At 38.4% G+C, this 19,084-nt stretch overlaps 1 protein-coding gene across 2 annotated transcripts; it reads right to left on the bottom strand.

Annotated features, from left to right (window-relative positions):
• Positions 1–5,940: 5,940 nt before the first annotated feature.
• Positions 5,941–16,338, bottom strand: wnt2ba (wingless-type MMTV integration site family, member 2Ba). Of its 2 annotated transcripts, XM_051896723.1 has the most exons (6): positions 15,849–16,338; positions 12,289–12,509; positions 8,583–8,860; positions 8,118–8,382; positions 6,722–6,983; positions 5,941–6,632 (listed from the first exon to the last, which is right to left on the bottom strand). In XM_051896723.1, exons 1-5 carry the CDS (start codon positions 16,016–16,018, stop codon positions 6,754–6,756), a joined length of 1,164 nt encoding a protein of 387 aa, XP_051752683.1. In that variant the 5' UTR covers positions 16,019–16,338; the 3' UTR covers positions 5,941–6,632; positions 6,722–6,753. The 2 variants fall into 2 exon arrangements, with proteins under 2 accessions (XP_051752683.1, XP_051752682.1); XM_051896722.1 differs by having other exon boundaries at positions 5,941–6,983.
• Positions 16,339–19,084: the final 2,746 nt, after the last annotated feature.

Raw genomic sequence — 19,084 nt, 5'->3', positions numbered from 1 at the left:
TTCCTGTCCCGCTCTGAGTGCTACCACCTCTTCTGATGTGGGAACGGTGTCTTCTAACTGGGATTCATAGGATTCGTAATTAATATTTTCTCAATTTGGAATGGAATACTAGCATAATGCTTGTACAGTATACACTAAATTACATACGTATACTTATTATGCAGTTATACATTTCCATTGTGACATACTTTTTCATTATCTTTTTATTGTTTACAAAGTTTCTTCAAGTCGTATGTCTTATACCTAAGATGGCTGCTAAAGTTACACAGTATTGTTCAAAATTCTTTCCCAGGTTTCGCTCCAGTGTCTTTACAGCACAGCTATGCCTCTCAACATATTTGGCATGGACATGGATGTTCACAGCTACATATGAGACGAAAGCATGGTGTCTGATCATCAAACGTCCCGCTACCACCTGTTTTGTTTGGCAGTCATCCAACAACGGTCAGACGGGGTCGTGCAAGGTCAGAATAAATCTCCATAAGGTACTGAATGTAGAATAGAAAAGAGACTGAAGCCAGTGATCCAGAAGCCAGTGCGACGCACGGCTACTGTAGATCCCACACAGGAGAATGTTTATTCAGTCATATATTTGCAAACAAATGCTGCTTAAAGAAGGTAATATTTTTCACTTGATACCATAACAGGCACGTTTACTGTGTGCTGACAGAGCTGGTGCCCTACAGCTGGATTAAGTACATTTGGGGGCGTCTTAACTGTTGCTCTCCAGGGGTCTGGATTTGTTCAGGTTGGCAGTTTACTGCAGGCTTAAGCCACAGAGTGTAACAAAACCTAGTGACAACCAAGCAAATAATGTTTACAGCAAATACTGTCCCATGAGATCCTATGCAAATCTTTGCTATGTTAAATTAAAGCTGTGTCTGTATTACAACGTATAATGCCACTCTTAGAAATGGATCTTGCCTTAGGGTTAAGGATTTAGTCAAAGCCTTATAAAGCACTAAGTAGTAAACTAAACCATGTAACCATAAGGCAGAGTGTGTGTGAGGTTGGGTAAGACCTTCCACGGACTTGAAACTAGCGTTGAATTTTCTCACTCAAACCACTGCCTGCTGCTGCTTCTGGTTGCTTTTAGAGAGAAAAGCTGCCCATAATTGCTGGTCTAGGATCAGTTTTCTCTAATAATAGCATATTGGCGAAACAGATTTGGCAAACTATCCAGTGCGAATCTGTGTTTGCTCTCTGGAGAACCTCAAAGGTTTCTATTTACAACGTGTTTTTGCAGCGTTGAGCAATGTAGCCAATCACAACCATATCTGTTGATTTCTTGAACACAATGGCCAATCAGAGATGTTTAAGTTAGCGCTGAAGAAAAACTCCAGCTGTTTTCTGAGTGCTGCGTGCTCACAGATTCTCTCATAATAACAAACAAAGTGTAGACATTAAGTAAATAAGAGATTCATTGTGCAGGTTGCTTAATTTATTATAACAGAACTTTGTGAGATCGCTATAAACTAAGATGAGGGACAGCTTTTTAGTGATTTTAGTGATGCATACAGTATGCTTGCTTTACTGTTAAAATTAACAGTGGTTTGTGAACGAAGACGCTTTAATAACAAATTATCAGGAGCATTTATGCTGGGATGTGTAGGTTGTTCGGCAACATGTAAATTGCAACTATTTCAAGGAAATGTATGTGGTTTTTAAAGTGGAAGCGCATCTCCTTATCCTTACCCTGGAGTTGGTTCACCCTCCGCCTATACATGTAACTCGTCCCACACTATTTGGGTAATGGACATGACTGATACCTCAAATCATGTGGTTTGTTGAGGACAGCTGTCCTAGTACTAGCCATATCAACCCAGTTGCATTGCAATTCGTAACTAATTTTTCTTTTTGGCGAATTGGTAGTAAATTCATATGAATTTGTATGATCTCATTCGTACATTTTCATATGAACTGCTTGTGTCCCGCTGGTGGTTAGGTTTTGGGGTGGGGTCAGACTTTTATGCCATGATGTTCTGGGTTGTTGCTTTGCAGTTGCTAAGGTGTTGCTCCCACATCTCTTCATAGATCTCACCATAGATATGTATACGTAGATGCCACATTCAACCTTTCCAGACTTGTTGGCGCGCCCGCCATCTTGGAACGGTCAGCGTGTCTTCACTCACATCTAGAATCAATGATGCCACAACATTGCAAAGCTTCTGGTTGTCAAGTCAAGTCAGTCAAGTCACCTTTATTTATATAGTGCTTTTTACAATGTAGATTGTGTCAAAGCAGCTTTACATTGATAACTGGTACATTGTTTGGCTGCACAGCAGCTCTTAAAAGAATAGTGTCAATGCAGGCAGATCAAAGCACTGTTGAATATCAAATGTCAAGTCAAATGTCAAGTGTCCCCAACTAAGCAAGCCAAAGGCGACAGCGGCAAGGAACCCAAACTCCATCAGGTGACATCAGGTGGCAGACAAGTGGCAAATTTGTAAAAACCACCGAGATTTAAATTCCCGATGAAATGGGATAACCTTTCACAGGTGTGAATGTGTTGGTTTGTGTTTTTATTTGTATTAACTCAATATTACAGGGTTTTAAACTATAGTAACTTTTTAATGTCATGTTAGCTGATGTCTTCGTCTTGTTGTATTGTGTTAGTTTAGCAAAATCATCTGCTGAAGTCTGTTGCAGATCTAGATATTCATAGTCAATTTGCTCTCGAATTTTCACAGACCGGGTTTGACCGTTCCAATATGGCGGACGGCTAACATATAGCACACCATAGAAACCGCAGCTAATGAGGCATCTATGTATATATCTATGAATCTCACTCCCCATACATCTTTAAACAAAAATGAAAGTCTTCTGGTGCTCCTCACAGGAGTGCTGCTCTGCCTCTGTTTTGCATTGAAAGTTTTGGAAGAGCTACATTCTTGCCAGCTGACTCACAAGATAAGAGTTTTTATGTGTTAATCCCACGCCGGCGGCCTGGTAAGCACCGTCTGACAGCAAGCGTGCTAACGCTCACACCCACTCGCTTCTGGGAGCCAAGCCACACTCGTCCCCAAAGGTCACGTATATATAACACTTATCTCCCCTATAAATCTGCCCTCAAGACCAAACACTTGCTCTGGATCTGTGGAATAGAAGTTCACAGTTCCCAATGCGGCATTCCTGTATGAGCAAGGGTATTCGTAGGGATGCAAATGTATTTTTAAGTTGTGGTTTCAAGTACAATTTCAGTATTTTATGGATATTTTTAAAATATTAATATATTTATATTTTGCTTGTGCGAAACCCATCACCATTATGCTAAGATCTTGTGGATGGTAGCCAGGGCGTTGCTGTATGTTTGCTGAGGTGTTCGGAGTCATTTTCAGTGTTACTATTAGTGTTGTCAAATTTCGATATGAATTTGTTGAATAGTGCTTGTACTGCACATCATTTTAGTCATTCCCGCAGGTTTCACGCTCACACCATTTAAGCATGTGCACCACTGATCTATATAAGTTGGCCGCTCACATAAAGCCGCCTCTCAAACAGCTTGCAAGTACCAAAATGACTTCTTTTTCATGGCTTACTGCACTTAAACTGTCAAATACATACAAAATTATGTCATAATGCCCATCTTCCCAAGTATTCAGGTAAATACAGTCAGTTTTGGAACATAAATAGTTGAGAGAAAATGCATGTTAACAGTGCATAAGCTCTTAAAGTGACAGCAGCCTAATAAACCTGCTGCTGTCTGTCATGTTAATCAAAGAACAAAAGATAGTGAAAATCACTCGCTGCTCTTTGACTGAATAACTGAATAACGAAAATGGTATTGAATATCTATATTTTTCAGGGTATTGTATCTAAGTTCCAGGTTTGACAACACTAGTTGCTTTACAGTTTGTAGGGTGTTTTGAATGGTTGCCAGGGCGTTTCTATAGAGTTTCCATGGTGTTCTGAATGGTTTTCACAGTGTGTATATGGTTGCTAGGGTGTCACCTAAAGAATCCACTGAATGCCACATTTAGTATTGTTTGCCATGTGAAAATTGCAGTTGAAATTGCTTACAAAAGTAATAGCACACCTCTCCTCAACACGCTTTCATGATTTAAAGTAACATTCAGACCCGTAGCACAAACGGTTATGCCCTGAAGTGTAATGTTTAGTGTTATGGGGTTTGAAAAACTCATTCCCTAACTTAATAATTGCATGTCTTCGCTTATATCTCTTCATTGAATTTTTAAGCGTCATCTGAACCGAAACGTACCTTAATATGAAAGTTTTAAAGGGTATAATTGTTCAAGTTTTTTTCAGCTTTGAAACAGCTGGTTTGTTTTCAGCATAACAAGATTGTTATCTTGGACAATTGACTGAAAATGAATGCAGTTGTAAGGACCACACACATATTGGGCTCTGAGGACATGATCATGTGACTTGATGAATATACACAAAGTCCTCTCCAAAGACCAAAAAGTTGTGAATTCTATTTTAGCTTTCAGCGCCTTGACTCTATCAATATGTCCTTGTACGGATTAGTGCGCTAATTAAAATGTTAGCTGATTCTGTTTAGGAACATGCATACATTTCAACACTAACCACATAGTGGTTACACACTGCCAAGGGGGTAATTTTACAATGTTCAAAAGTAAACATACTCTGACATGTTTTCCACAAGTCTTTCTCAACACAGAAGTTTTTCTGGCAAAGACAAGGTGTGAGGTGGAGCTGTTGAACAACGGAAAACATAATCAGACTAGCTGTGGGAAATTTCTGACATTCCACAATTGGAAAAATGTATCTTTGGATGCGATGCTGAAAATGAAGTAACAATAGAGAGCTATTGGCACACTTTGAGACTTCAATCTTGATATAAGAATTACAGAGCTGAAAACAAATCTGGTCGAGCTGCTGTCTTACAACATGACACCAATTAGAATGGCTTGAGATCAGAATCACTTCTGTGCAGGATCCAAAATTAACACTCGCTGAGTGCCAAAAATCAGTAAACAATGGCAATGACTAGTTAATAAAACTAAAAAAGTGAGGTTTTTTTAGGAACTGCAACATTATACATGGTTTAATTCAAGCAGTGAGAATGATCATCTGAATTTGATTATATAAGCGACGTTTGGAATTCTAATCAATGACATATCAATCTGTCTACTAATGATTTTGGAAATTTTCTGAGTCAGAATAATTGTATTGTCAGGTTAAGTTCATTGAATAATTAAATATTTATTTAAAAAATATACATACATTCCTTTATTTTTTAAGGATTTTGTGGCAATTTTATATATAGTGGCCAAAAAATAAATAAATAGGACACTGTTTGTATAGCAACGACTTTCCTTTTTAGTCTCTTTCATCAATGGCAGTTTGTACAATGACAAAATAAGCTTCCATGGCCTTTACCTGACAAAGTTTCAGGTTGCTTTAGATTAATGGGGCCACCATTTTGGACACGCATTACAGACCAGCATGACAACCTGAGCGCTTCATTCACTCATCCATCTTAACAGCAAATTTAGAAACAACAATGTTGTCAAACCAAGGTGCTTCATTCAGACCAACAAAATGAATGGCGAAGAATGCAAGTCATGCTAACCTGACTATTTTTACTGCTCAATCTCAGTAAGCTGCTGTCTTATTTTAGCAATGATTTGGCCTTTAGTGTGGGTTTTACATGAGGACATAAGTATGAAGCAAGCAGTAATACATTCAGAGAGGCCATTCGGCTTCAGAGTAGCTATTATTTCGTGCACATAACATCTTGAAGGCATCTTGTTTAGTTGCTACTGACTGCCTCAACCCAAACTATAAGTATTTTCAAAGACTTGATGCTACATTGCAAACTCTGGGTAATTCCAGCAACCTGAAGCCCACATTGTAGCAAATCTGTGCACTTTTATTCTCAGAAACTAATGTAGCCAATCAGATTTGAGCGTACAATTTTGTATGTTGTGTGCATCATGTGTGAACAGTCTATAGTCTGATGGTTTGGACTCTTTATTTCAATAAACATCACATTTCAAAGAGAAATCCATCAGGGAAAATATTGACTTGAGTTAATCGGAAACAGACTCTACCAAACCAAACAAAAGTGCTCATATTTGAAGGGATGTTTAAGTGCTTAAGTATTAAAAAGATAACAAGAGATGAAATATATTTCTCTGATATACAATGACAATGGTATATGTCATGATACATTGATCATTGATCTAATTCTTTCATGCACAAGTTGTGTATCAAAATCATGGTCCATAAAGTAAGTGAAGGGTAACACAGTTATCACTGTTTGACAATGTTTTTACAGCGCCCTTCAAAGTATCATTTTGGACAATTAAATGGAATTGTTCTTGGCGTGAAATGCGATTTATTGCTGTTCTTTAGGGAAGCTTGAACTGATGCTGTATATTGTTCTTCCTTAAAACTGCATTAATGCATTTATCACAGCTGTCCAAAAACATAATTTGATGTATATAGGCACACATATTATCAGTAAAAGGTGTTTTACATATTGAAAATAGTGAAAGGATTGTGTCCTGATCACAGTTCGTTCAATAAAACACCAGACAATGCCCGTTGTATAATTTCCCATGATACCCACCGTCTACCAGTGCTCCAGACTGGCCTGTGATCTCTGCGCTTGCATCATTTGAAGGCGAATAAAGTTCAGGGTTCTGCAAGTGGAGATCAGAGCGTTATAGTCATAAACTACACATCCCACAATGCAGTGGCCCACTTCAAAAACCTGAGAATAAAAAAGCACCAGTAGCTGCTGATTGGTCATGGTCACGGCAGTCAAGTCAAATCAAGCCAGTCGGGTTTCTTATGTGGTTTACAAGTGTGGACGTCCACAGTTTCCTCACAGTCCCTGCACTCCACAGCGCAACACCATTTGAATTTGCACTCGCATTTGGTCACGCGTTTTACACGGGTGGTGTCGTACCCACGGCCGCAGCACATGACCTCGCAGCCGTCCATGCCTCTGGAAGACTTGTTGCACACCCGTCCTGCTGTACCCAGAGAACCTGAAATATAAATGCAGGAAAGGGATTTGGCATATATCTGGTTCATTATTTTTCAGTTACAATAGTAGAATTATTCCATTGCGAGTCAATAGGCCATTCACATATTCCTAAAACATGTTTTCTGAAATCAGGACGAGCACTCTTCTTCGTGAGCATTTGAGCGTACGGTTAAAAACTAGCCTAGAGCGCCATCTGCTGTTAAAAACTAAGCCCAGAATCGATTCGAGAGAGAAGCATAGATTTATTTTTGCAGCCCTATTTTCAACTTTGGGTCCCATTTCGCCCTAAATCCAAAAAATAACAAATAAATTATAATAAAATAAAAATATAAATGTTATTTATATTTAATAAAAGCATACAAAATCAAGCATATTTTAGGACCTATTTTAAGACTTTATGACAGTATTTTAATGATTATTAAGCACATTTTTATTCCTCAGTTCCAATAAACAAAATGCTTTACTTTTGATCTTTATTTTTATATATGTCATTATTCTGGTAGTTTTCATCACTATAATCATTTTTAATGAATGTAATACATTTAAATGATTACTGTGTTACTGAAAAAAATATACTTAAATGCAATAATTTTTATGTAAGTCACGATAAATTAAAGGTAGTGGTACCATGATGTATAAATACTTTATAATTTAATGTATTGCAGTAATAAAGATTAGGGGAGAAATGTGCTTAATACTGCAACAATGCCAAATCTAAATAGTCCTTAAATAAGTCTCATTTTCTTTCAAATGCAAAAAACAAATTCTGATTTCTTTTGAGGTAAAATATGATTCAGGCATGTTCATTAACAGCTTTTGTGAATTTTGCCAAATTGCTCTTAGATGTACATACTATAATTTGGAAATATGAAATATGGAAAATATTGACTTGATCGTAGACAAGTTAATCGGAAACAAACTACCAAACCAAACAAAAGTGCTCATATTTGAAGGGATTTTTAAGTGCTCAAGTATTAAAAAGATAACAAGAGATGAAATATATTTCTCTGATATACAATGACAATGGTATATGTCATGATACATTGATCATTGATCTAATTCTTTCATGCACAAGTTGTGTATCATTATGAAATATGGTACAAAAACACTCAACACTCAGCTCTTTGCTGCTTACCCGCCGATCGGTCCATTAGGCAATAGTCTGGAGAGTTCTCAACGTATACTAGATCATTTTTGGTTGTTCTCTTGTATTCTCTGTCTGCAACCATGAAGCCTGTACCATCCTGGTTCATCATGACCTCCACAGCAGCATTGTACTTCTTTCTCAAGTAGTCCCCCGTTTGCCGAAAATCAGACATAGCCAGCCAGCATGTCCTGAGAGCACATGACCCACTGACTCCATGACACTTGCATTCAGTCTTCATAAAACGCTTCACTGCCTAAAGAAAACAAAACTCAACCCATGACCTATGAACCATTCCATAACCCAGATTAAAAAGTTCAAGTTTTTATAATTAGCTTGCTGATTTTTTCCCCCTCATGTTTCACAAAATAATCCCCTTCAGGGTCATAGCCTGATTACCTATTGGGGTTTATTTTGCAATGATAATCAATCAAATGTGAGAATCTTGACTCTTACCATTCTTCCACAGCGGTTGTTGTGCAGATTCATCAGTGCTCTGGCATCTTTGACCATCCTCTCTCTAGCATCCACGAAAGCTTTGGCAAACTTAATACCGTAGTTAATGTTGTCGCTACAGCCGCCCCAATCAAAGTCTCCTTCTTCATCGCTTGCTCTGCCTCTCCTGTGGGTGTCGCAGCCGCAGGTCTTCAGCTCTCCTTGACTGCATGCCCTGGTGATGGCATAAACCACACCCGCAGAGGAAATTGCATAAACGAATGCTGCTTCACGGCTACCTGATGGAGGAGAAAAATATGTATTTTTCATATTAGCATGTTAAAAATGTGATATAGTTCTGTGCTTCAAAAATAATTTCAAGTTTAGTGTATAAGGCTGTGTCCACCAAAGCATTTTTTCCCCAATTGTTTTCAATGGGAGTGCCGCATTTTTAAAACAAAAGCAGCATGACAGGCGCTGAGCGTCTATTTCAAGTTGAGCTCTGAGCACTCTGTGCTGTTTACCGTTTGCAGAGAGTTGAAGATTGTTCAACTTTGGGTAAAATGCAGCGTTCATCGCGGTCACTTTTTATCCAGCTGTCCAATCACAGTAGAGGAGGGGTGGGACAAATACCACACCGACCAACGGCCACATTAGGGTTGCCAGGTTTTCACAACAAAGGCCCGGTCCCAAATGGCACCCTAAACCCTCACGGTCTTCCTCTGAACACACTTTCGTGACGAAATGGTGCTTTGACTGCCAGGTAAAGTCCTCTGCGTAGCTCGCACACTTGCAGGCTCAGCTGAAGTGCGCATTGAGGGCGCATAGCGGTCGCAAAGGGGGGCACTCGCGAGCACCCTTCTGAAACCTAAAATGATAAATGGGACACCGTACGGTCTCGTGGACTTAACGGACAGGCACACGCAGCAGCCATTGTAAGTCCACAAGACCGAAAGTGCATAGAAGTGTGCCATTTGGGATTCAGCCGAAATCCACCCAATTGCTACTCAAAACTAGCCCAAAAGCGTTTCAGGGGGGTCCCCCGGTAAAAATTGCGTTCCAGGGGGTCCTGTTTTTTGGCAGGATTCCCCTGGTAAAATTCATATTTAGGGGCTAAATATCATGTTATTTGCGGTCGCTTTAACCCGCGGACATAAAAAACAACCCACGGCTACAGTGTTAAAGTATCCTAATTCAACGGAAAAACCACAGACTTGGCAACACTGCCCCACATCCTGCTTGTACAATGGTAACAGATGACAAGAACAAGCATAATAACAGAACAAAATAATTTAAAACAAGAGCGAGAGCAAATACTTTACATTGTATCGACATTTTTATATAGAAAAAGTACAAAAACAGACTATCTGTGAAATGAGATACTATGGTACGGATATTCCGTATCATAGCAAGAAAGCATCTCAACTGAAAAAAAAACAAAAAACGCTGCGCTGCCGATGCGCTCTCAAGCGCCCACAGCTAGGCGTTTGCAGCAGAGCGCCTGGTGTTTTCAGCTGGCTAAAAACGCTTTGTTGGACACACGGCCTAATTTTAGTGCCAAGTGGGTTATGCACATTGTTTTATGTTGACTACAGGGTGCTTTCACACTGGCAGTTTAGTTAGAAACGAGTGAGAGTGAGCATGCGGTGTCATCGTGTAGAGCGAGTGTAATTAGAGCAGCAAATGAATGGCTTGCAATCTGCTGTCTCCTCAAAAGAGTCCGTTTGCAATTAGCATGAAGGCACATACAGTAAACTCAAGCGTCAATCACTCTTCTGCGCATAATAGCACCAAATGAACAAAAAAACACAATATATTGACCCACGTTCTGTTTTCTATCATGCGCTGTGCATGTAAGAGTTCATGCAAGATGAACTCAAATGCACCAGGGTTCAATAGAATAAAGTGAGTGTGAAACCAGACCAACGCTGCGGGGGCGCCTGGAACAATTGCACTCGGACCACAGCAAACGTGCCTAATGTGAAATCCCTCTTAGTGTCAACCTATGAATGGCTTACTTACAGTTGTCAGAAAGTGTTTTAACATTAAAAAGTAACTTTTCAGTAGTTTTAAAAGAGCCAAGCAGGCTGATGAGGTGTTAAGGCTCTTAATATGATGTTAAATCCACTGTGCTTTTGTTATATCAACTCTCTAACATCATATCTAGATTTAAGCCCCTTGGCTGAACTAAGTGCTGGAGGCCACCCTACAGCTTGCTAACATTGGACTGATTCAAGCTGACACTCCTTCACCTTTAGTTTCTTTGGTCGATTGCACTCATAGCCTTGAGGTGTGTTTTTTTTGCCAAAGTAGCGCAAAATGACCCCTATTTTGCTCATTTTCCTCCTCCAGCTCACGCACTGAGCCAGAACAGAGGGTGATATGTCAAAAAGAGCAGCTTTGTCTGTCTGCCAGAGTCATCTGCACAAATATTTACATCTCCTATTACTGTTTATACATCAGCCTGTAGAGAACCCCCTCCGACTAGCCACTTGTATTTGGAGAATATCCACTCTCTCTCAGACTTTCGCCTATTCTTGGGAAGTGGAGACCTTTTTGTCCCTACCACTATCCAACAGATTAGAGCTGCACGATTAATCGTAAAAATATTGCGATCTCGATTCAAACACCCACGCGATCTTATTCCTACTTGACAAAGATTTATCTGTCTATTAAACCTGACAAAATCACACCAGATTCAGATCTGACAAAATCCACATTCAGATCTCCGTTGGTGCTGCCACTGAGCCAGAGAAACCGTTATCATATATATAGATATGAAACAGCTTCACAAACAGTCTTTTCAAACACACAGTATCATTATTTCTGTGTTACAAATATTCAAATTATTACAGAAGTACTGAGATAAAAGTTTATAGTTAGGATATAAATACTGATGTCTGCGGAAGTGATCAAAATAGAGCAAATCACCTTTTGAAAGTAACGGGCTTCAAATGACGAATTATATCAATTATATCGTTAGACCAGTTGGTGGCAACAAGTAACTTAAAAAAATGTATTTGTCATTGAATCATTCATTCAAGAGATTCATTCAAAAATGCTGATTCATCCAGTTATGAAAAAAGTAAAGTATATGAGTCATTCAAATTTAATTTGTCAGAACTTCCAGTAAATTACATGTTATTTTGTTTAGTTGTCTGTCTGTAGATCTCTATTTGAAACAAAAAATATTGTGATTCTCAATTTATAATATTGTGATTCTGCACGACTGCTAACATGGAGGTGCCAGTGCGATCACTTGCATTTAAAATACTCCGTCATTTTTGGTCATACAGATAAGAGTAATACACCTTTTGAATCTGTGAAGAGTCTACTTTTATTTGTGTGCACTCACAATAACAAAAAAAACAAAAACGTTGTGCTTTTGTAAAATAATGAAAGCAAACAGAATGCCTAAATGTGCGATTTACGTTTTCTGCCTAAACGTGCGATTAGTCGACTAATCTCTTAAAATGAACGACTACTAGTCGGCCAGAAAAAACTTTAGTCGAGGGCAGCCCTACAAAATATACTTTCTTATATCTTTCTTTTGATTTTGGGGTGGCTCTGACATGTTCATGACAGGTTCACCTCTGCACACAGCTTTATTTGAACTAACAGTTTGATACTTTATGAAATGTGGTGCTTTTTTTTTACATAATACACGGTCGCATAGTTCATGTCTTATTACTGTATGATGATGATAAAGTGTAGCATAAATACTGACTGCGCAACATGACACGGCCGAACACAGTGTGGTCTCGCTCCAGCGTGCTGCAGTTCCAGCGATGGTGTCGGAACTGGTGCTGGCATTCTCGGATCCACTCTTTGGCTCCTTCTCCGATGGATTGCATGAGGTCTGGGTGTCTTTGGCAGAGCTGCCTCTGCTTGTTCACCAGCCCTGGAATGTTGTCACATATGACCCGTGCACCTAACGCACCAATGTACCTGCAGAAACAAACAGAGACACATTTGTTGACTAAGCATCTGCTAAATTAACAATTGTAATGTATAAATGTACGTTTCTATTACAGTAGTTGGCAGTCTTGTGATTAGAAATCATCTTGTATTGCATTATAATTTAATCCATCCCACTTAAACATCAGAAAATGCTCTTCTGGGTCATCTTTATTTAAGACCAAACCTTCAAAGTTCATGTTAGCCACACTTTAATACACAGTTCTTTGGAATGCTTGAATCTCACTAGACAATCATTCTGTGGTCAAATATTTTTGCGTAAAGACCACTAAATTGAATGATTGTCTGTTTTTCCAGTCAACTGATTTCCTGCTGTACTAGTTTCATGTCTCAGCCTGTTTCTTTAAATCAATATTTCATTTCCATTTATTTGAGATATTTTGTGATAATGATACCCCTATGATATTTTACTGTCTGCAAAAACTCAAAATAATTCTGTTTGTGCCTCAAGGAGTCTTAAAAGGATAGTTCACCCCAAAATAAACATCCAACCCAATCTCATGATAAAACATAACTATTTTGGGGTTGCCATTTTGTATGAATGTGATTAGATTTTTATTTAAAAAAATGTATGCATGAAGGTCTACCTGTTAACTAAACAGTCAGTTGAGCAAAATCGGACGACATGAGATTGTATGAATTTATATGAATTAGCTAACAATTCACCAAAACGTAAAATAGTTATGAATTGCCATGATAAAATTCTGTCATCACATACTCAACCCTCATGTCGTTCCAAACCAGTATGACTTTCTTTCTGCTGTGGAACACAAAAGAAGATGTTTTTGTTTTGAAAAATGTCTTCTTTTTTTCCCCCCAGGTAAAGAAAGTCAATGGGGTCCAATTTTTTTGTGATCCACAAAAGAAAGAACGTCATACAGGTTTGGAACAACATGAAGTTGAGCAAATCATTTTTGGATAAACTATCCATTAAAGGACTATTTCTTACTCTTTCTTACATTTAGAAAATCCCCAGCATGTCCTATTTCCCATGGTTCTGTGTTGATTGAACACATTTCTACAAAACATTTGCCATTCTGGTATTGATATTTGTGTTTCAGGTGTAGCATTTTCCTGGTCTACCCTTTCTGTTCAAGCGCACCACACAGACACCCTCAGTGAGGTTTACGCTGTGCTCACGCGCCCTTGTCTCCTTCCCGGATCTCATTATCCAGTCAGTCGTGTCTGGGTTTGTGTGACAGCGCTCCGTACAAACCTACTGAACAATTTCCACTCCTCTTATGGCTGTCCCTATCGCTCTCTCTCACTCACACTGACATACTAGTGCAAACATACGACCCAATGAAAGACTTATTCCTCTCGCTATAGCATCCATGGGAGGGCCTGCTGTTGCCGGCTTCGCGCGGCTGCCCTGTTGATCCCTGACACACAGAAACACAATTTTGCTCTGCCTCTCTGTTCCAGAACACTTATCAGCTGCATGCGGCTGGGATTGGGAAAGGCTGCTGCACGTGAGCCAGAAAACCGCTATGTGTGAATTGATTGCAATGATGACAACAATCCCCATAACTGTATAAATTACCATAGGAACTGAGAGATATTTATCACCACTGGCTCACACGGATTTGGGCATGCCGCCATGGCTGTCTTGCGGACTCACGCCGTCGAATCCCCGCTGCCTTATGGAGGGCAAAAGGGGCCATACGTATAGTTATTACAACAGAGATGATACAAATGATAACCCTCCTTTTCCCATTCATGAAATACGGTATTATTGTCTCATCGTGTGCGTTTGAGAGAAACCGAGCATTCATTTTAATTGAAAGTATCAAAAAATAGCGTGGACTGAGATTATGTTGTTTACTCAGCTGTGGGGCACTAGGCAGTGTGCTGACTATGTTGATATTGCTACCTCTGAGACGTGATGGGGAACTTATGAATGCTGCAATTAGACGTTTTTAAAGGCGAAGTCTGCCATTGTGTCATCATGTCTGCTGTTATACAATGAAGAAATGGAGATGAAAAGCAATAACTTCAGAACCAAGTCACTTCAAATCTATATCACCCTAGCAAGTATGTTTATATGGTGTGTTAGCACACAAGTAGGTCTGCTGATCCAGCCAAGATCTGTTATAGAACAGTCTGAATACTGGAATGTGTTGATCAATGTCAGTTTAAGACATCAGACTCCTCTGTCTTTACTAACAACTGCTCTGGGAAATGATTAAACAGTACTGTGTGCATTTCTGCCAGGCATCTAGAGATAATTTTCTCTCTTCTTCTTTCTTGTTGTCTCATTTTATCTGAATTTTTATTAATATCACTCTTTCTTTTCTTTTTCTTTTTGTCATTCAAATATCACTAACTTTACATCACTACCTGATCTTCCTTCCTTATTATGCTCTGGACTATGAGTGGAATTGGTCTAGACTGAAAAAAAAATCAATTTAAAGAACATATAGTCAGTTTAGACTGTAATTAAATTAATTTATTTAGACTGAATATAAATGTATATTTATGTTCTCTGAAAACAACGTTTTATTAGTAATTAATGTTTTTATTATTATAATAATTATTATTTTGACATAGTTTCATATTTTGTAACTATATATCCAATATTTTATATCCAATATCTTCTGTTTTAATCTCAAAATTCTTAAGAAATGCTAATGTATTTCTTGTACTTTTCTAGGTGATCAAACTTGTGATTTTCCACCAAGTGGATCATAAAACAGATAAGAGGACGTGAGTCATTTCTAGAGACAGATGGAAACAACTTGATTTTGTAATTTGAATTAGAATGGCAGGAAGAGGAATTTACTGAACTGCAATGCAAAGAAATGTAACCCAGTTAATGTTTTCTGGGAAATTAGGTGTTCTCCCACCCTGATATACTAAAGTGAATTTATTACATGTGATGAGCTAAATACAAATTTAAATACAAGCTTTTTTCAATTATTTTATCTCGACTTTGCTTTTCTAGATAAAAATTACAGATATATGAATTTCTTTGAATTTCATTTAATTTTAATTTTATTCCTTACTAATCCTAATTTGGAGCCATTCAAACAAGAATCAAATGAAATCCTACCGGATAAAAATTCCTATTTTTAGTTTTTTATTAAAGGATATTTGCTATGATTGTTCCCAGATTGTGAGATAAATGAAGTGAACGTAGTTTTAGGATTTGGTTTGAGGATACTGGTTTAGTAAATTACAGTAAACAACCCAATACTACTTTACTGACAGCAACAGTTCTATTAGTTTTATATTAGGTCGAACAGAAAATGAATCAGTGCAGATGAGTGGCTCTTGTGCCACTTTAAATAAACAATTAGAAAGACCTACCACCAAGACGAGTCCACAGTGGGAGTAAACATGAGCAGCTGCAAGATAAAGAGCAGGTAAATCCTGTGAGCGGTGCCGCTCGGTTCACGGCGTGACAGAAATCCGTTACGCGCGCGCTGTCTGTCCCTGCGCGCCGCTGACGCGCAACCAAATCCATCAAACTCTCGCATCTTACACGGGCAGTTTGTGAAATTTTTTAATCCAAAAAAAATAAACTGTCACAGTTTCATTACGGCTCTTGAGATACTGTATTCCTCACAATTCAAATAATGTATCTTTCCACGTTAGGATCGATAAAGGTACTCTGAATGAAAAAAGAAAGAAAGAAATATCCATATAAAACAGCCTATTTAATATTCATAAGTATCCAAGTGAGTTCCTTTCATTCGAGCAGCAGGATGAATCTGAAAATGTCTATGTTAAAATAGTTATCACGGTTCCTAATTGCGTCTGGACCGGTCCATTGGGTGAGGTGAGGTACAGTATCTGTCCCGCAGAATCAGATTCAGAGGAATATCTCTGGTTGGTGGGGGTGTCCTGGCGCTCATTGGCTGGAATCAGCACGAGGAGACGAGATGAATGAGCGCGCGTCAACACACATTTCCTGATGCTGTCACAGATAACAGCCGCGCTTTTCAACTCACTGTCAGGCGTTACTCTGACAACTTACAAAGTAGACCGTCGTTTTTGCACATTACCATGATATTTTTGAAGTATCTTGGATTAAAATATAATAATATCATCATATGTCTAATTTAGTAATACAATCTTGCTCCACATGAAAAAACTACTATAGTATTTATTACTATAGTAATCTATAGTAAATTGTAGTATACAGTATATAGTACAGTATTTACAATGAATGCTACAGCATACTGTAGTATTACCTATAGTGAACTGATAAACTGAAAAAAAAAACTGTAGTATACTTTAGTTTTTACTACAGTAAACTGTAGTGTATTGTAGTATAATACCCTTTAGTTGTAGAAAACTGTACAGTATTGGGTAAAGTCATATTTTTATATTACTATAGTTGTTAGATTACCACAAAAAATCTATCTATCTATATCGCCTTATAACATGCTTCATAATGTAATACCAGGCCAGACGTCCAGTGTTTGTTTTGGTATCAACATGCCAGACTGGTGTATGCAAGTCTATATATAACTCAATGAATACCTTCTTAGCAAAGATAGTAGCCATTGCTCATATATTTTGGGACGTGACATTGTGAATGAAGGTATAGGCCTATAATCACCCCACCTTGCTCATATAATACACCACTGGTATTGGATGGAGGGGAAACTGTTTTACACACAGTAATGCAAAGTAAACGACAAAGAGCTCCAGAAAGAATGTTTCTGGTCCCTTTAACTCAGACTGTCATTTAGCTTCCTGCCAAGATCATTAATGGATGAAATATGCACGTAAGTTTTCATAGTATCCTTTTTGGTTGAATGCCATTTATTTACTTGTATTAAAAGACTATAAATGTGCACTATGTATATTAGAAGTTTTGGTATTTGGAAAGACTTGGAAACAGACATCCATATATATATATATATATATATATATATATGGATGTATATAATTAGTGTACTAACATTAAGTGTGAGCTATAATAGTGATGCTTGCCTGATAAACAACCACTAAATACTGATTAAATACCAAATCTAGTTCCAAAGGTAACTACTATTGGAGCTCATACAGTGGAGAGCATCACTTGTAACATTTTGTTGTCTCTAAACAGTGTATGACCAGAATTCTTAACCCTTTGGGACCCAGGATGTGCACCAATAATTAGTGACTTGTCCTTTCTGTACTGAGAGGTCAGTGCCCTCCCCTCCCCTGATCTAGAGGAGCTGGTGATTATAGCAGTGTGTGGGAGACAGATTTCACCAGGCCAGGCATGCGTCCCTGTCGGCCTCGCAACCTCGACCTACTGTCCCAAACAGGAATGTTAATTAGCAGCATCCACCAGAGGGGGTGACCATCCCCTGACACAGAGGACATCTACAGATAAACCAATGTAGTCAGCAGAAATAGCAGCACTGATATTTTAAGAGACATTAAAGGAATAGTTAAATTACTTCATTATTTATTCACCCTCTGTACATAATGTAAATAATGACAATTTTTTATACTAGATTTAATTTATATTAGCTATATTAGATTACATTTTTTTAAATAGATTTTGATTAGATTTTTCGAGTTGTCGAGTCCAGTTCTAAACTGAATAAGCAGTGAATTTGCGCTTGACTGGAACCTGGTAAGACCATTGTGACCGGGGGGGCAGAGTGGCACATACTTCATGCGTGTTTGCCTCTCTGTTTCCCGGGCCACACACACTCGCACACATATACACACACATAAAGAGGGGATTTAGGATTTAGGGAGAGGCTCCTGGCTGGTTAAACTGTGATCCCTGCTCCTGTTAGTCTCACATGGATGCTTGTGATGCACACACGTTTTTCACACGCTTTGTCCCGAGTTTGAGACAGCAGATGCTGGGAGATCTAAGGGTCAGTCGTGCTTTCATTATAACTTCAAAAATGAGAATCATACATTGACAATGACTAATTTCTGTGGCATTAAGCTTGTAGTGAGTGTTTAAAGTCACCAATAAAATTAAAATGAACAACTCTCGTTTATTATAAATGATTCATCTGTGCTCATCATTTCTTGTTTTGTTTTAAATTCATGTGCCCTCGTAAGCTTTAATCAAAATATCTTCCCCTTCTTCTTGCAGTGATATCTCTTCTCTTCTCTGATGATGCATTCACTGGCGCAAGGGCGGGGCAACCTGTCACTCACATGAGATCGACCAATAGCAAACCACAACCATCAAATCAATTCACGATGGACAAAATCAAGTCCCGTCCTACATTTTCCTTGTTCGAGAAGCAGTTTCACTCAGATATATGTCACAATAGGGAAGAAAAGACAATCGCAACTTCTGTTTCATGCTGACTTATATATGATCAGCTCATTATATTATGACATTAAGGGGTAACACTTTATGATAACGTTCATTAGGTAGCTCTCTGGAAGACTTGATTCTGATTGGTCAGTCGTGGCATTCTTCACTGAGCTAATTAACTGAGCTAGTTTCATGTTTCTCATATTACTTTGTGCTTATTTTCCCAAATAATAAATTAATTTATACTTACATTAATATTTAATATCAGTTAATTAGGCAAATAGCCATTTAGGCAGGATTACATACAATCAGCCAG

Source organism: Ctenopharyngodon idella, chromosome 6 (genome assembly GCF_019924925.1).
Source record: "Ctenopharyngodon idella isolate HZGC_01 chromosome 6, HZGC01, whole genome shotgun sequence".
Lineage (NCBI taxonomy): Eukaryota > Metazoa > Chordata > Actinopteri > Cypriniformes > Xenocyprididae > Ctenopharyngodon > Ctenopharyngodon idella.
This window is presented reverse-complemented; position numbering and strand designations above follow the sequence as displayed.

What these genes read in the sequence shown, in the direction of transcription:
- wnt2ba (XM_051896722.1), bottom strand. Translation starts at nt 16,018, where the DNA reads ATGCGAGAGTTTGATGGATTTGGTTGCGCGTCAGCGGCGCGCAGGGAC. An exon ending in ACAACCGCTGTGGAAGAATG is followed by an intron (nt 8,383 to 8,582) that starts GTAAGAGTCAAG and finishes TGTTTTCTTTAG; the next exon opens with GCAGTGAAGCGTTTTATGAA. An exon ending in CCTAATGGACCGATCGGCGG is followed by an intron (nt 6,984 to 8,117) that starts GTAAGCAGCAAA and finishes TTTATATTTCAG; the next exon opens with GTTCTCTGGGTACAGCAGGA.